The sequence below is a fragment of the Rhyacophila brunnea genome, unplaced genomic scaffold, assembly GCF_057557595.1.
Source record: "Rhyacophila brunnea isolate RB1 unplaced genomic scaffold, BYU_Rbru_1.0 scaffold_19, whole genome shotgun sequence".
NCBI classification, from domain to species: Eukaryota; Metazoa; Arthropoda; class Insecta; order Trichoptera; family Rhyacophilidae; genus Rhyacophila; species Rhyacophila brunnea.
In genome coordinates this window covers 2,102,674-2,122,361 of record NW_028232848.1, presented here as the reverse complement: position 1 = coordinate 2,122,361, position 19,688 = coordinate 2,102,674, and the positions used below count along the sequence as shown (strand labels likewise).

General features: G+C 32.9%; 1 protein-coding gene across 1 annotated transcript in view; it reads right to left on the bottom strand.

The window, feature by feature from the left end:
• Nucleotides 1–19,688, bottom strand: part of AdamTS-B (ADAM metallopeptidase with thrombospondin type 1 motif B) — a 409,878-nt gene that overhangs the window by 255,919 nt on the left and 134,271 nt on the right. The window contains exon 3 of the mRNA XM_085946122.1: nt 16,611–16,875. Coding sequence (XP_085802248.1) covers nt 16,611–16,875 — 265 coding nt within the window. The remainder of the gene's footprint in view (nt 1–16,610; nt 16,876–19,688) is intronic.

The following is a 19,688-nucleotide window of genomic DNA, read 5'->3' as shown; positions in this document are numbered from 1 at the left end:
CTGCAAAAACGTGGATCGTATCACCGGAACTACTACAGCGCCGGCGGATACGAGAACCAAACCTCATAGAGGCAATGTGGCGGCTGTTCAACAGAGCTGCATTCCCTCATCTACAGCAAATAAAACTTTTTCCAATAGGCATACCAGCAAACCGATCGTCACTCAAGCAGCGAATATTATTTGTATGAAGTGCCAAAAGACAGGGCATCACTATTCTAGTTGCAGGACTATTACTCATCTTTTATGTTTTCGTTGTCGTAAAAGCAAGACAATCACAGCAAAGTGCCCAAATTGCTCGACACCTACGGTCGCGCAAGCTCAAAAAAACGAGCACAAACATTCGGAAGCCGCCCAACCGTAATTGAACAAAAGGCCGAATGGAAATCGTGGCTGAAAGTAGTCACCGATTTTTATAATTATTCTTATTTAGCCCCTATGTTACCCTGTGATCATGACGATCCAAGGCCTTTTGCAGACATATTTGTAAATAATGTTAAGTTGATAGGTTTATTAGATACGGGAGCCTCCGTTAGTTGCATTAGTAAAAAAGAATCGGAAAAATTATTAAAAATAGGCTATAAATTATTACCTTCTAGTATGTATATTAAAACAGTCGACGGTAGATCCCAACTCGCGAAAGGAGAGTTGCGGGTACCTGTCACCTTTAATAATATAACTTTTAATTTATCTTTAGTAGTAGTAAATAACATTCATCCAGAGCTCATACTAGGTATAGATTTTTGGAAAATTTTCAGTATTGCACCTCATGTTTTCTCATCACTGCAACAGCAGGATAACAAACATACTGTTTCCTCTGTTTGCACATTAAATAAAATTGTTTTAACCGACACTCAGCATACTAAATTAGAAAATTTAAAGGAAAAATTTTATGCAATATCTTTTGAAAAGGTCGGACTAGGTAGAACTCATCTGGTTTCACATAAGATTGAAACAACTGGCCCGCCTATTAAACAGCGTTATTACCCTTTGTCACCAGTCAAGCAGCAGCTAGTTGAAAAAGAGCTTGATGAAATGCTAGCCTTAGGTGTAGTCAAGCCATCAATTTCTGCTTGGTCAAATCCTATTTTAATTGTACCGAAAAAAGATGGAACAGGACGACTTTGTCTCGATTCCAGAAAACTTAACAGCGTCACAAAATCAGATAATTATCCTCTACCGTACATTTCGCAGATTCTGGATCATCTTAGGGATGCGAAGTTTATTTCTTCAATAGATCTCTCTAAAGCCTTCTGGCAATTACCTTTGTCACCAGAGTCTTGTGAAAAGACTGCTTTTGTTGTGCCCAGACGGGGACTTTTTGAATTCAATGTTTTAGCTTTTGGTCTCAGAAACAGTAGTAACGTCATGCAGCGTCTTTCAGATAGTCTTTTTGGACCGGATTTTGAGTCAAGAGTATTTTGTTATTTAGATGATATTTTAATAGTTTCGGAAAATTTTGATAACCATTTAATTTTATTAGAAAGAGTCCTTCAAAAATTTATCTCATCAGGATTGACAATTAACTTTAAAAAATCTGAATTTTGCAGATCTGAATTGAAATTTTTAGGTTATGTAGTAAATGAGCGCGGTCTGCAGTGTGATCCAGTGAAGCTGGAGAGCGTAAAGAATTTTCCAATTCCAAAATCTTCAAAGGACATTAAATCATTTATAGGCTTATGTTCTTATTATAGACGTTTTATTAATAACTTTTCTTCTATATCTGCCCCTTTATCCCGTTTAACAGGACAAAAGAAAGGCATCTCAAATTTTCAATGGTCATCGGAGGCTCAAATAGCATTTGAGGCTCTGAAACAGGCTCTAATTACAGCACCTGTTTTGTCTTGCCCAGATTTTGGATTGGAATTTTCTGTACATTGTGACGCAAGTGCATACGGTATTGGATCAGTCCTGACTCAAAACTTTGAGGATGGCGAGCATCCGATTGCTTATTTCTCTAGAACCCTTTCAAAATCTCAACGTAATTATACAGTAACCGAAAGAGAGTTATTGTCTATTATAGAATCAGTACACCATTTCAGGCAGTATATTGATGGGTGCCATTTTACTATCTACACAGATCACTCAAGTTTAAAGTGGCTCATTAGCTTAGATAATCCGTCAGGTAGGCTAGCGCGCTGGGCTACTAAACTTTTACAGCTTGATTTTGATATTAAACACCGACCGGGTAGGTTAAACACCGTACCAGACGTCTTGTCGCGATTAGAGCTGGCGGAAGTCGCAGCGCTAAACAAAAAATCTGAAGACGATTGGTATGGCTTTAACTTCGAAGGATGTGGTGCGAATCCTCTTAAGTTCCCTCGTTTCAAAATTTTTAACAATAAGCTTTTCAGATTTAAAGCAGGTGATCTTCCACTTAGCGATGAAAACTGGAAGGAATGTGTTAAGTTTCCTGACAGGATAGATTTAATTAATAAATTTCATTGTGATGTTAATTTAGCTCATCTAGGTATCTATAAAACGTTTAAAAGAATTGCTTTATACTATTATTGGCCCGGAATTTTTAAAGATGTAACTAACTTCATTAGTAAATGTAGCATTTGTAAGAAATTTAAACATTGCACCAAACCACCTTCAGGTTTGATGACAAATCCTAAAATAGTAGATCGACCGCTACAAACGCTGTCGATTGATCTAATTGGACCTTTTCCCAAAGCTATGGATGGAGCTATGTTTATTCTTTCCGTGGTTGATGTATTTTCAAAGTACGTTTGGTTAAAGGCTTTGAAAAAGGCAACCTCAAAACCGATCATTCAATTTATGGAGTCTGAAATTTTTTTGAAGCACGGCGTACCTTTTTGTATTTTAGCGGATAATGGTAAGCAGTTCATCTCTAAAGAATTTAAAGTTTTTTTAGCTAAATATAACGTTCCAAAATTGTTCCTAAATGCCTTCTACTCTCCACAGAGTAATACAGTGGAACGCTTTAATCAAACCATAAATACCTCTCTAGCCATTTTAGTTGGTAAGAATCAGCGTCTTTGGTCAGAAAATGTGATTCATGTACAAACAGCGCTGAATTCTACAGTAAATATTGCCACTAAGTTTTCCCCTTATTTTTTGTTACATGGAAGAGACATCATTCTTGATGGTCGCTTTCATTTTCCTCACCATGTACCAACTCATGCAACTTCTGGTCAACCAAACATGGTCGAGCAAGATAAATTTACTAACAAATTACTCGAACTCCCATTTATTTTTGATATAGTACAGGAAGAATTATTTACTAATTTCTTTAGAAACGCCAAACGTTATAATCTCAGGAGGAAATCAATCCAATACAGCGAAGGAGATACTGTATACAGGAAGAACTTTGTGCAATCATCGGCAGCTAATTATTTTTCTAGTAAATTGGCGCCGAGATTCGTGGAAAATGTTGTTTTAAAGAAAATTTCGCCTTTAATCTACTTGCTTGGAGATAAAAATCTCAAACCAATAGGGAAATTTCATATTAAAGATATTGCCAAATCAGCATAATATTTTTTAAATTACTATTAATCTTTTCATTCAATCTAAATATAACTAATTTTAATTGCACATTACTTTTAAATTTCACTTTTTGTTAAAATTGTACAATACAATTTAAATGATTTTGACAAGCTACTTTACATTATTTTTTTTTTTCTTAAACGCTAAGATTCTACTTAATTGTGCTTGTTAATATTGCTACCATTTTCTTTCTTTTTTTCAACATAATTTTACTTTTGAGTAAGCTAATCACTTAATTTGCATTTATTAATCTTGGAATTAACATTGTCACTCAAAGACAATAGAAAATTCTTTTTTTTTCAAACTCATTTCGAAGGGGGTGATTCTACCCATTATCATGTCTAGAAACTAAGTTTATTCTTATCTATATCTATGTTAATGATTCTAATGTCATATATTTTTTTTTTGCAAATTTTCATGAATCATGATTAATTATGCTCTTATCATATATCGAAACTGATATTTATAATTTTTTTCTCAATGAACTTGTGTTTAAATTAGGTGTGATGATTTTGTAATTTTGTATTGTAAATAATATACTTAAATGACGTATGAATTTCTTAAAATATTGCATTTAAGATAATACATTTACTTTTTTCTCTTTTCCAATTAGTTTTATCTTTTAGTATTATACGTTACATCTGATATCGAGATTTCTTTTCTTCAAAATTAAGATTAAAACAAAATCTTACAAATTATATTATATGTTTTCAAATATTCTTTCAACATGTTGTGACAATTTTAATCTACATAATTGTTTTATCTCATTCAAGGTTCACAACTACAACACTGAAAAGCTTTTATTGGATGAAAAGCAATGTCGGCTTGCAGAGATTTGTGTCGCAGTATTCCAGTGGTCAACAGCCAAATGCAATCCTGTTTTTTTTAATTGTGTCTATTATTTTATGGTTGAGGACGTTCAACATCTTCAATTTTAAGTTTTGCTAGGTTGTGGTCATGAGGGCTTTTACGCAAATGCTTGCAAGGACAATTCAGTTTTCACACTAAAACATGTATTTTTCTTTCTTTTTTATTTCTCTTTTTACAACTGTACTGTGTACAGAATTTTTCTTTTAATTTATTGTTACTTGACTATCTAATTTGTTAAATCAATCTGCAAAATGGTTTGGTTTCACTTTAGGGTTATATATTTTTTATTTTTAGTATTATTAATTAATTTTGTGAAATGAAAATTGAGCTTGTATTTGATAGGAAGTAAGTGTTAGTGACTATAAGTTCAGAGGTCTAGTTTTTTTTCAATCTTACTCTATTGTGGATGATTTCTATGCAAAACTTTAATTTTCATACATCTCCATACTCTCTTTAACTGCGAAGTCGCGGACATTTAGGATTGGTCCTTTACTTTGTAGTTTATCTGTGTCGCTCACAGATACTTTGATTTGGGTCGGGAACATTTAGTGAGGAGCTTTACCCAATCACTCTATTTAGTCATTAGTCTTATGGCATGAGTTTCATAAGCTATTGCACTACTATTCTTATTTAAGGTTGAGAAGAAGCAGATCTTATGAATGAATTTGTCACGTAACGGGCTCTAAATTCAGAATGTTTTCTTTGCATGAAAGCATAGTGGTTGGCTTGTCTAGCTTAATTCTCGAAACATGAGTAAATTCTTTGTTTTGTTATGGATTTTACTCAAATTAGTAATTATCTATAGATATCGTTGGTGGTATCTAACAGTAATTTCGCACTAGCTTACGATGTAGTTTTTGATGTGGCTGTGTTGCAGCTCTCGTTTATTATGATTTCTTAATAGATTCGTTTATTTTGTAATTCTCGCACATTTTTGTTCATGAATGGTCTCACATTAGGTTAATTTTAGTTAGTAAAAAAAATGAGTCCAAGAAAGGGCATATTTGTCGTAATAAGAGAAGTCTCTTTGTTTTTCTTTGCAAGCTTGATGTCCACTTCTACCTTGCAGTAATTAAGTTAGAATTAAATGTGAACCTACCCTTGGTTGTCTCATGTAACATGTCAAATGATTTGTGCATGGAACTTCTGATGGATATACAACGAGCAATAATTCACAGTTATGTGACTTGTATAAAACTTAGTGTACCCTTGAAGAAAGAATTGTTGAGGTGTGTTGAGGTGTGTTTCGTAGAAGATTTCCACGCATCATCACGCTGGATTAGTATCCTCGTGGGATAAACAGAAAAGTCTGCATACTGATCTGAAATTTCAATTGTATTTAGTTTTAATTATAAATGTACGGACTGCTTGCAATCAGTGAGATAGTATTATAACCGTTGAGTGAAAACCTTGAAGTGAACACCATTCCAGCAACTAAGAAATTCATGGGAAGTAGAATTTTTATTTGTGGCAGTGGCTTGTATTCTTTTTATGCATTTCATTGTACTGCTTCAATCTTTTATGTTATTATTTTTTCCACCTGTTATCCTTATGTGCTTATCGCAGGATCTACTGGTTATTAATAACAAATCTTTAACGCAATAATTGACTTGGTCGCTTTCTGTTTTTTTTATACCAACACAATTTTTTTGCACTAAATCAACTTCCCAAGAGTTATCTTATCTTTATCTAAACTTATCTATGCATTTCTCTTTGTAAAATATTACTTATATTATCAAAGAATTGTAACTTGATACTTTACATCTTTAAACTTTTATGTTGTATAAGTCATCATTATTATGATGTTGCTTGTGCAATACTAGATTTTGTATTATTTTAAATATCACATTGTCTACTTAATGTAATGTATTTACCTAAGCATTACCATTGAACGGTAAGCTATTTTATCAAATCAGTCTACTAAATTGTAAACATATTTTCCCTTTGTTTTTGAAGCTATTTCAACTCAATCAAATGAGAATGTCATAAACTATGGCGAGCTTAAAGATAAATTAATTAATGTTCTCGATATCACGTAACGGTATTAAACTGAAGACTGAATTAAAAATAGTATTTTTTTTTGCTGGTAGTTTTTTAATTTGGAAATGGACATACTGATAGATGTTATTTTAAATTGCTTATGTATCGTTTTCTTTCATTTATTTGATAACTTATTACTACGCTTTAATTTTATCTTGGCTTGTTCTTCATAAAGCTTTTTATTATTGACGAATCATTTATCATCTTTTGCAAATGTTTTCTATTTGAAAACTTAAAACCATTTTTTTTGCTATGCTGGCAGACTAACAACATGTATAAATTGTATTGGTATTGTTTAGCATAAGTTTTTGAATTTTTGTATATTTACTGTATAATTTTATTATTATTTTTTCTGAGACTTTTTGAGACTTCGTGATCAATTTTACTTTCTGGTATTTGCTATCATTATCATCAACATCAAGATTTTTTTTTCTCAACGTGAAAATGACAATTTTACCTTTGAAGAAACATTCAGTGAAAGTGAAAACAAGGAACGTAATTTCCTTTAGTGAAAAAATAAGGAACGAAATTTCCTTAAGTGAAAAGAATCCAAAGTGAACAAAACGCCTGTGTTGCGAAGTGTTTTTCTCAAACGATGCTCAAAGATTTTCGAGGAAAGACAAACCCTTGGAACAAACCACTCTGCAAGATGAGGAACTGCTCTCCACTACTGATCTTGGGTCAGTGTATCACACGATGGTCTACTACTTAGCTACTCTGGCAGAGGCAACTGAACTTCAATGGTCGAGATGCTGACGAGCCGTGGGCAAATTCAACCACGATAAGTCACACCATGAACAGCTGACTGCCAATGGAAACCCTGGGAGGAGTTCAATCTTTTTTTTCTTTGAGTGGAAAAGGGGTGTTGTCACGTTGTGGATACGTACCTATACGTAATTTGAGAGTAGGTAAATTCTCACCGATAGAAGAGGAAGCAAGATCAATTCTCTTTCACACAAACCCCCACCCTGCGGCCGTTGCTGATACCTACTTGTACTTTGGCGGACAGGAGGGTTGCACCTTTATCGATCTCGTTCACTTTTACCCTGACTTCTCAACTGGATGGATCTTTCAACTTAACCTACTTTTTGTACATGGCCGGACGGACGCCGGCCACATAAAAATCAGTTTTTCTTTCACTTTATTGAACTTTTATTAACATTAATTTCTAAAATTCAGTGTCTACAATTTGAAGGGATGCAGAGCAGATGAGTACCCTATTATTTTTATTTATAATGTTTCTTGTAGAATAGCATGTCTTCGCATAAAAAAGATCACCGAGTCTCCTTAATTTCAATTGTAATACTTGTCAAAATAAATTTAATGTTTTTTTTTCCCTATAATAAACGACTATTGTTATCTCTAAATCTAGTGTTTTCTTTATTTACATGGTGTTTAATTATGTACACACTTAGACAGCACTTGGCGCCCTTTTTATCAATTCAATTTTATCACACACTTTCTCTCCTCTATTTTATTCACATATTTATTCACCATTTTTTACGTAATATTACACACCTACTTACCTGGTTGTTAGTTAGTCAGGCACTTACGTATTGATTATCGCGATTGTTTAACACGTTGCGGCGGTCGTAAAGAAGCTGCCGGTACGTATGCGTTAACGATAAATGATTATATGCTATGGTACGCGACTGCTTGCGGCAGCGCTTCTCAAAAGTCTAATCCGGACAGGAGGTGGGAAAACTGGTCGATTTTGAAGACTATGTATACTTACTACCAGTATACAAAAATACTTAGTATCAAAACTTGTTCCAAAATACTCACTAGTATTTGAAATATCGGCTTCAATAGAATCGCTAAAAATACACTGAGCTCGGCTTTTCGAAATATCCCATTTATGTACGTATGGAGTTTTGTTAACATTCTCGTATTTAGGGCTTGAACAGACAGAGAGCGGTCAGGCTTTCTGCGTTCCGCGTTCAGAGTTCTTTGTAGTGTATGGACTTCGTCGAAACTGTGCACACAGCAGACAGTCAGACTACGTCGGTCCACACACTATAAATAACGCTGAACTCTGAACCCGAAACACAGAACGTCTGACCGCTCTCTGTATGTTCAAGCCCTTAACATTGCCATTAGCATAACCCCTTCGTTGCAAGCTCACACACGACTTACAAAAACAGCGTTGCCGGATATTTTTTCAATGGCGTGACACTTATCTATTCTTCAAGCAAACCGGATTCCGGGGTCCTGAAAGGCCGCTAAATACTATTTATAGAATGTATAAGGCAAAGCTACGGGGTGCTGGTATGACATGGAATGACGCAAGAAAACTGGCTAGTGAGATGGATTCTTGGAAGCGCCGTGCAGCTCCAGCTAAGGGGCGGATATGACCGAAGATACTAAAATAGGCGTATTTCTGACAAATTGAGTGTGGGGCCCTGTCGTGCCGGACCTCACCGTAACCTACTAAATACTGAGGTTGTCTGACTGCCAAATCACCCGTGCCACGATTCTAAGCCATTTGATCCAGATAAAGAAAAATATTTAAAGAACTATGCACAAGTTTGAGAGTCACCGGTTTTTATGACTATAGAATAACCTCAATATACTCGTAGCATACTATAAAAATTGAAATAACTTTACGAGAGCGTTAATAGTTAACTTATAAGTAACTTATTGGGAAATTTTGTTGAAGATTATATCAAATAGATAATAAATTATGTGTTTATTAGTTATGCAATATTGAAGGTAACAGTTTTGATAGCGGCGATAAGGTGGATAAGCCGTAATAACACTAATAACACCAATAACGATAACACTTAATCGAAGATGGCCTGAATAATTAAAAAAAATAGTTACCTCCTAATAACTGTAATATTTCTCAATTCGAGTAAATTTAAATGGCGTCCACCAGTGGCGAAGGGTGGAGTAGGCTGTCGAAATTTAACATAAATAATGCACTTTAAACTATGTCTGTCATACTAATTTGATTTTATTGAACTAAGAATACAAATTGCAGATGATATTGGTTATTTTTAAATGCAATTAAACCCTTCCTAAATGCTTCGAATAGTTGCTATATCTTGTTTTGAAGTTAAGTGTCCCTAGTACTTGGACAATACTTATTGAATTGCAAATATATTCTGTTAGACTACGTCGTCTGTCGACAATATACATACAATATAATATGTCAATCAGATTCTACTATATTAAATAATAAAATATGTACATAACAATACATCTTATTTACTTGTTTCTGTTTAGAGTAAGTAATAATATAACTATCACTTGTTTTAATCTCGCTGTAAAAGTTCGCTGTTTCTCGCTTTGTGTTACTTATGCCTTATTTCAAAATCGACAGACAGGCGCATAGCCCAGTTATTTTAATATTTTATGTTACTATTAGACCCGTAGGGATGTATTTATCGGACAAAATCTTCCTTTTTAAAGACCCAGTGTGATCGCGTCTCCATTTATGTGCTCAAGTCATATAAACCTTGGGTCTTACATTCTTCCTGCTACGTCCCGATGCCCGTTCGACTCTTTTCTTTCCCTGGTTCTTCTTCTGCCATGTTTTAGTGTTTTAGGTATTTCAATGGTCGACATATCTAGTCAATTACATTTTCATCAGCTTTATGACGTCTAGCACATCGCGTACCCTTGACTGCCTCCTTATCCATTGATGTACGTGAGCACTGGAATATATAAGAGCAGTCGTTGCTATATCGTCTGCTACACGGAGGCTTTGTAGCCGCACAGTGCGACTATAAGCTAAATAACTTAAACATGGACCTGCGCAGAAGCACACTTACTTTCGTGCGCATAGAGTAGGCGTGTAAACGCTACGTCTATGTGTGAAAAGTCTGTTTTACACGATACAATAGTATATTTACAGTTTTACAATGAATACCCCATCTCGATTGGGGTATTACAAAAAACCTTTACAAAGACAAGCACGAGAAATTATTGTTTTTAATGTGACCGAATATTTTATAGTGATTAAAAAACAGTGCAATTTATAATATTGTTAAATCGGCAAACGAAGCAACTGAGGTGCTCATTAGCACCAGTAATGCGGTAAGGCAACGGATCGATAGATAAGATATAACATCATTTTTTTTTGGTTCTTTCGGTTATTTCTTAAGTACACTCTGAATAAATTGAAAAAATGCTGTGAGCACGATATAAAAATCGAAGATTTTTATAGGACAAGTGATTTAGGAATAGACACAGAAGATTTGATAATAAACATTGGTGCAGAGTCGTACGACAGCGATGATTAGTATTTTCAGAACAGAACAAATCAGATGAGATGTTATAGTAATGCGCGATTTATATTGTAAGTAATTTAATAATTCATATTAACGAATTGATACGTGTAATATGGGCTGCTGTTTTCGTAACTGACCGAAAACTTGTGAACCCAACCGAACTTCAAAAACGCCATGCTTATGTTGTCTAGTTATACCTCCTCTGCTACGTACACCGTTAATATGTCCTTGGATAAGTAGGAATTGTAGTAGGTACCTACATAATAATATGTCCTCTCATGTGGCACCTACTGTGGTTTTTGGTTTTGATCCTTTTCCATTCGTTTCCATTCCTGACGTTCGTTAATAATAAAGGAAAAAATAGGATTTTAATTGACGCTATCAGTTAAGTTACATAACATTACCAATAAATTATAGTAAATTAGCTAGCGTATCATCAAACCCGTTTAGATTAGAATAAATGTAGAATATTCGAATAAGATAATGGAAATATTCACGGCTATAACAGTATTTAGTAATGAATATGGTAGATTATTTTAATTAAAACGAGATACCTAACAAATTAAAATATTATTAAATTAATTACAAACATAGTTCACAGGTGATTAAAATAATGCATTTCTTTAATTCCAACAAATATATGAATATTTATACAAAAGTCATTCATTACGGAACATTTTTTATTATTTAATAGAATTTATCTGATTTCAAAATAATAATTGTTTTAAGTTAGACGAGAGGAATGCAGTAAAATGCAGATATGAAAAACCTTTTATCAGTAATTTAATTAAGTATATAGTAAGTATTAAATATTTCATAATCCACTTGTCAAGAGCTATATTATAATCCCAAGACGACTGCAATAGCTGACTGAATTTGCAATTCTGGGTTAAGGATTAGTATTTATTTCCACCCACGATGACCGCGCGGCTTGAGCGTCGGTCTATGGCGTCGTGGGTCCCAGGTTCGAATCCTGGGTCTGGTAAACACACATATTGTTTTTCAAATTGTGTTTGAGTCAGGGTATGGACCTAATAGGTTGAGTAAGTGGCTGACATCCATTTCTCGTAAAAACAAAATCTGTTAAGGCCTCTGTGGAGGCCCATATGATCTTATTAGGATTGAACATGGCCAAAAAAATAATATTTGCAATCCGAATCCCGAGATTGGTGAAGATAAAATAAATTTTCCATAACAAACCTTGTTAGGTATTATGGCAAAGACAACTAAATATTAACATTAATTTCTCAAATTGTGGTAGAACCGTTTAAATTACCAAAAATATATACGATACATTTTTTATGTAGAATTTGACGATCTTTATTTTATCTCAGAATAAAATTTCTGTAAAGATAACGGTTATGAAAATATTACCCAAAAACGGTTTTGGTCGCCATTTTACCAAAATGGCGTCGTTTGCACTAGAATGCCAAAGTGGCACCTGGCAGATTCGTAAGCAAGCGATATCAGGTCACCCTCACTCATAACCAGACTAATAATAATCAATTGAGCAAACATTTTAGGATTTAACACCCAAGATGTCAGCGTCTCAGCTATGCATAGATAATAATTATTCAATTCAGATGGTTGACTACGAGCTGCGCTTTATAATAATTGCTGCAATACTGGCGACGACAGGAAAACCAACATAGAATTAATACACGCTTCGTGTAATTAAACATAATTAGAAAAATGTCTTTCTAATTAATCAAAATCTAGGTTACATAGTTCGTTAATTAGTGAGCTTGAAAAATCTTGAACAGCATTTAGGCCCAATTATCTTGTTGTTTATGTTGATGTTGTTTTTGCCTCTGTCGAAGGGCCTGGACGTTTGTTTTCATAATGTGCAGGGACAAATATAACTATTAGGCGGCTCTGGTCAGCGACGTCACTAGCCAAATTCCCACCCCCTTTCATTTCAGTCTCAAATTATATTACGCGAAATTGTTAAGTGTATACCCATAGAGGTATTACATAAAAGAGGGGCAAGGAATCGACTTTTTCATACAATTGAATGAAGCAAGCCAACAATAGCCGACAACGTACGAGAAATAGCGACGAAATAAAAAAAATCAGGGCATTCCGGAGGTTTTACTTTGGTCATTATAACGTACCTATATAATTAATAATGTTAACGTTAATTTTGCCGCAAATTGATTACCAGCCTGTCTCACCATACCTTTTTATATAACCTGCCTGCTTCACCATACTTTCATTTCACCTGCCGCCCTTAGTGTATACCTATTTTATCATGTATCTTAAACTAAATAGCGAATGTAACAAACATCTTGAAAAAAATAACGTAAATACAATCTACTGTCCGCGTATGGAGTCGTGGGTGTTGGTTCGAATCCTGGGTCAAGCAAAGTCATATATTGTTTTATTTTATTTGTGCTTGGAACAAGAGCATAGACCTAATAGGATGTGCAAGTGGCTAACATTAATTTAAGAAACCTATTCGTGAGGCGGCCAAGATCCAAAACCAACGAGATAAAAAAGAATCTGCAATGGGAAATGACTAGTCAATTTAATCATTAGGCTTGGTAAACTATTTTCTGCATCAGTTTCTCATGTAATATTAATACATAGAAGATTTTTGGTATTAACATGGTATTGTTATTCAGAAGGTACCTACTCTTTTTGATTTATGTTATATGGGCCCAAAAGTATTTTTTTTTATCAAGGCAGTCTTAACCTTGCACGCTCTGTGACGTCAAGTCGCGCGACACAGGTTTTTAAATATTTAATATTTCGGTTAATGAGCATTTTACCTATTTTATATTAGGTAGTTGGCTATTCCTGAAATCACCGATAAAACAAATATAAATTTAATTATATATATATTATAATAATATATAAAACAAGCATTTTCATTTCATGTAATATACACATTCCTTATTCTGGGCTAGTCGTGTTAGGTCATTAACGCCTTGGAGATAGTGCCACTTACAAAGTTTGTGTAGCCAAAATAATCTATTTCAGCCTACACACCTCAAAATCTTTCCGTCTACCTATTATTAGCTGGAGAAATCATATTTATCATTGCGGAAAGTATGTAATTTTTCTATGTTTGGCGGTATAAGTACTCTTGGCTTATAGGCTTGACTGAAAACCTTCTCATTGGTAATGTAATTAACCCAAGAAATTGGTAGTCATCGTATCCTAATATATTTATCCAGTCTTTTGATTGTACAACTCGACAAATAGTAGGAATGATTTCACAATTATTAAAAAGAATATTGTATCTACTTTATATATAATTATTTATGAAAGAAATATTACCAATACAATAATTCAATGTTATCTTTACAGGTGTGATATTTATTATATTATATCTATTAGAGGTTTCAATTAGGGATTGCAATATCGAATAAAAATCTCAATACCGGTTTTCGGTATTTATTATTGAATACCGGTTTTAATACCGGTATTTCTTAAACATTAAAAAAACAGAAGTATGTGCTTATCAATAAATATTGCTATTAAAATCTTTTTAAAATGTTATTTTATAGCAAAAACCTACATACCTACATTTATTATGTTGACATTTAAAAATATGTATTGATCATAATTGTAGAACTAGTGATTTTTTACAAATAATTTGAATATATTGATAATTTTCTAAAGCCCTCAAAAGTCGATCAAGTGCAAATAAATCCGGCTGCAGGAAAAGCTTCTTAAATTCAACGCTTGTAAAGCTATCAATAATTATTATAGAATAATAATTGAACATTTTTGTCACGGATGTTTTCTATTTCGAAATAATATTAATAATTCATTGCGACAATTACTTACATACAAAAATTATATTTGATGAAATTTGTTTTATAATTTTTTTCACCTCTGTTGGATTCACTACATAATTTATAATTCATTTACGAAAAGTAAACGAGTGTGCTTTCTTAATAACGAAAATTCTGGGATTTTGGATTTTTAAAACTGGTATTTCGGTATTGATAAATACTGTAATACCGGTTTTGAAATTCCGGTATTGCAATCCCTAGTTACAATCCGAATAAATTTATTAATATTGTACCTACCTAATACTGTGATTGAAAATATGAATATCCTGGAATGTTGGGATTATAGTTTTTCACAACAACAAAAAAAACTGGTTTAGTCAAGTAAATAAGTATAATTATTACATAATGTCATATCGTGAATGATGGTTGAAAATGTGACAGAACGGACGAAACGTGATTTATTAGCACAGTAAGAGAATGGTTGAATAACTTGTGCAGTATTCCCTGACAAAGAATGCACGATTAGTCAGCGCATATATTCGCACGAGGATATCAAGTTACACACTCTTTATCAGGTAAGCAGGAGGTGTCAGTGTGTTTCAAACGGGTTAATAACATTAACACTAAGCAAAGGTAACCACGGCGGTGTTTAAAAAGCATAATTTGTTATTTTTAAAATTTAACATAAATAATATAATAGTCGTGGAAAAATCTCAGTAAACATAATATATTCTTAGAAAAAATCGTGGAAAAGCGGCCTGTCATATTTTCTCTGTCTGTATGAGTGCTCGCACTATTATTGAGCTATCGGTGCACTGATTATGCGTGCAAATTAAAGTTAATATCGACGTCATTGGATGTCGCTAATAGTATTATTTGACTAAACGATTTTTTTAATTCGGGGATTGGAGTAAAAAAAAATTAGCATGCTCTAGTTTCACTCTATGTTACGAGAAAAACGTTTTATTCGAATAACCAAAGTAATTTATTTAAATAAACAATTTTGAAAGAGAGTTCCATATATCAATATTGAACATACATCATTTTGAAAACACTTCTGAGAAAATATGTATATTACTTTAATTCTTTCTATGCCGCAATTAGTTAATTGATAGTAATTAACATAAGAATCGGTGTAATTAAGGCGTCCAAAGACGCTCTGGGCACTTAACCGGTTAACCAATAGAACACATCTTTTTGAAAAGTACGACACCCCGCAGGAATCGAACCTGCATCTCTCGGGTATCGCGCCCTTGCACATAGACCACAATGCTAAAGGCATCATACTTAATTGCGACAAATTTTAACTAACGGCTTTTAATACTCTCTGAAACGTTTTCTAAATTGAGCTACTATTGGCGATCGGCTTTTGTATTTTAAATCAAAGTAGGTATTACTTTAATTACTAACCGACGTCACGGATCACTCCACGATTAGTTAAATATCAATATTGATTTTATAGAATATAATTTTGGATAATAAATAATCATGTTAACCGTTTTCCCTATAAGGTATAGGTATCATTTAAAATTAAAAAATAGCAGTTAAATTTTTGCGTGTGAAGTGGGCAAGTTAAATTGTAATATTTTTTTTATTATTTATAATAATACAGTTGTGTTTACACCCATGAAGAGGTGGTCCTGGGCTGAAACGTAGGTATTGACGCCCCTAGAAAACATAACTGGTCTATAATCCCCTTTACCTACATGGTTAAACCCTAACCTAGTTATTAATAGTGATATAATATGATAATAATATTCCATTCGTATGTAATATTCCAAATTCAAAATCTCCTAGCCCACACCGCACTATATATTTTGCTTATATATGGAGCAATACCGGGTGGCTAGTATGTAATTAAACATAAACATAATTGAACATACATAATTTGAAAACGATCTCATGTATATACAATATTATAAAAAAAACATTTTGTAGAAAAAAAATACACCAGACGGGACTTAGTAAAATAATTTAGTAAAATACCCGTAGCTTAATTGGAAAAGTATACTGGCGCGAGCCCAGCAGATACAGGTTCAATTCCCGTCGGGCGTCGTATTTTTTCTAGTGTGTATACTCTATATGCATGAGATGTTTTCAAATTATGTATGTTCAATATATAAAATGTTACATTCTCAAATCCTGTGTCTTATTCGTTGAATAAAAGAAATAGTTTATTATAAATATAATTATAAATTAATGTGTAAATTCTTACTTGAGATCCAATCGCAGTGGCCTCCCCCCGACTGTGATGTTATAATGAACAGTCTCCCGACTGGTGAAGTCATTCACATCATCCTCATCATCATCATCGTCGTCGTCGTCTACTGAGAGGTTATTTTTGAGGCTTCGCTTGGAGCGGTGGACCTCATCGTGCGTGGCTCTAAGGTCTCGCGACAGAAACCCTCCGTCTTTCGCTACCCTTACTGGGACTGTGACCTCGTAGTCTTCTTGTGCTACGTATTGCTGAGAGTAGAGGCCTGGAATATAAAGAAAACATCAACTATTAATAATTATTATGATAGTTATTTCTTCACTGTTGATCCATTTAATAATTCACCTACTTCTTTTAAACTAGGGGTTGCAATACCGAATGAATATATGAATACCGGTATTTATTATTGCATACCGGTGTTAATACCGGTATTCGTCAAAACTTATTATAGAAAAAAAGAGGTACCTATCAATAAATATAACTATTAAAATCTATTTGAAATACTATTTTTTTGCAATCTATAAATTTTTACAAAATAGTACTCCGGGTGCAGGAAAGTCTTTCTGAAATACAACGTTTGTTGGATGTACTATCAACGTTGGATCAACAGTTATAGAATAATAATTGGAGACATCAGCCACGAATGTCTTCTTTTTCGAAATATGTTAATTCATCGCGACAAATATATTTGAGGGATTTTGTTGTAATATTATGTAACTTTTGTTGGTTTCAGTCAAAACGTTTGCGTTTTAGCAGCATACAATTTATACACTATATATGTATGCAATATAGTAGTAAATACTGAAAAAATTGCATTAATTCATTTTCGTGTATGCTTTCTTAATACCGAAAATATCGATATTTCGGATTTTTGAAACCGGTATTTCGCTATCGATAAATAATTTAATACCGGTTTTGAAATACCGGTATTGCAATCCCTATTTTAAACACGACATTCAACCACTTTCTGTTTTCATCTGTATTTATAATATTATGTTATCGTGATATAGAAAAACTAGTATCTGCAACAGTGTTGCCAACTGTCATTCACAAAAATATTCATGATAGAGTAAGAAAATAATATCTAGAAGGTAGAATAAAACGTTACATTTTTTTCAAAATTGAAACCAGCATTTCAAAAAATGTGCCTCAATAACAGAGAGCAAAAAAGTTTATTAACTAAAAAATGACAGTGATAATTTAATATGAATGCAAGCAATATAAGCACTTAATTAAAAAAAAAAATCTAAATGAAAAGTATCTAAATGATATAATTATATTATTTAACTAATACTAATGATCATAGCAAATAAATAAATGAAAAATCATTAATTATATGTACAGTATATTATGCTATACCAGTTATCTATATCAGAGTTTCTCAACCGGTTAAGCGCGGTACACTGGTGTGCCCGCAAGAATGTATATTTTATTCCAAACAAGCTGAAGTACCCGGGTTCGCACAGGGTCGCGTCGTGGATACATTTAGCTTAGATATTTAAAAAATAATAACAAGTAATCATCTTTTTAATATTAAAATATCTGTGTAATACAATATAATATGGCAATATGAAAGTAATTCTAATAGGAGTAAAGGTCAAATAAAAGAACACTAAATGAAAATCGAATCCAAAATATGGAAACGTTATTGATAGTATTAATTTGTAGTACAAAATTGGATGGAACAAACAAACAACAAACTTTGTATTTTATATAATACTAATTTAGAAACCTTCGCAGGTGTGCGCACAACAACTGAAAAAAGTTTCATCGCAATCGGATGAATGGTATAGGAACCATACGAATAAAAGAAGATATAATGAAGAAGAAGAAGAAGATAGTTTTTCTAATTCAGAAACCTTCGCGGGCGTGCGCACAACAATTGATCAAAATTTCATTGCAATCGGATGAATGGTATAAGAACGCATACGAATAGAAGAAGAAGAAGATGGTTGTACTAATTCAGAAACCTTCGCGGGTGTTGGCACAATTACTGACGAAAGTTAAGTTAAATAAATGTTAATTGTATGTATTAACTATTCCTTTTATGGTGTTAATTATCAATATTATTCTTGGAGGAGATACATTGTATTAATTTAAATTTAAAAAAATATATACCTTTGTGTTAGTACCTACTAATTCTATTCAGTTTAATAATAATCAGTATTTCATTTAATCCATTTCAAATGGATATCATCAACTGCTGTAGAATATACAATAATATTTTATTAAACTCCTCATAACTTCCATAATTATTGCAATATTAAATACCTAAATAGGATTATATGAAAGGCTAGATAAAATTGATAATAATAATATATATAGATACCCCTTTTCTGTGTCTTTCTTTCATACCTGAGGATCGTGACCACTTTATAATTTATATACTAAAAAAATATTGGCAATTTTTTTATTGAATACAATGATAACAATTAATATTAAAATCTGATCAATTTTAAATGGTCTTTCAGAAAATATGAATATAATCGTATTCAGCAACTTAATATTCAAATAATGCGAGTTATATGCATTTTAATCAATATTAATAATTGTATATTCTATACCTCTATTCTAATGTATTCTGTGTATTGTGTATTATTATAATATATATATATAAACTAAGTGGATTATTACTACATAATATTTTTTTTTTAGAATTATTAATAACCATGTCCTTGCTATTGCGTACAAGGTGGTTGTTAGTAATTTTGAACAATCACAAATACACAGGCTTTAAGAAAAACACATAAATGTTTTTGTCATGACCGGCAATCGAACCATAAATTCTCGGGTGGACGGCCAGCGCCTTACCCACTGCACCACGAGAGCTGACTACTACATAATATAATGACGTTTTCTTTAAATTAATTGTATTAAACATTCTTCAGTATGCATAGAGAATTGTATAATTTCGTTAGTGTGCCGTTAGACGAAACAGGTTGAGAAGCACTGATCTATATACTCAGAAAATGCATTGAATTAATTTGACAGAGATAACTTTACTGTTTTAGCCGTAGCACTATTATTGCATCCTTGCACTAGTTTCGGGGGAAAAAAACTGCTTGTTATAATGCATTT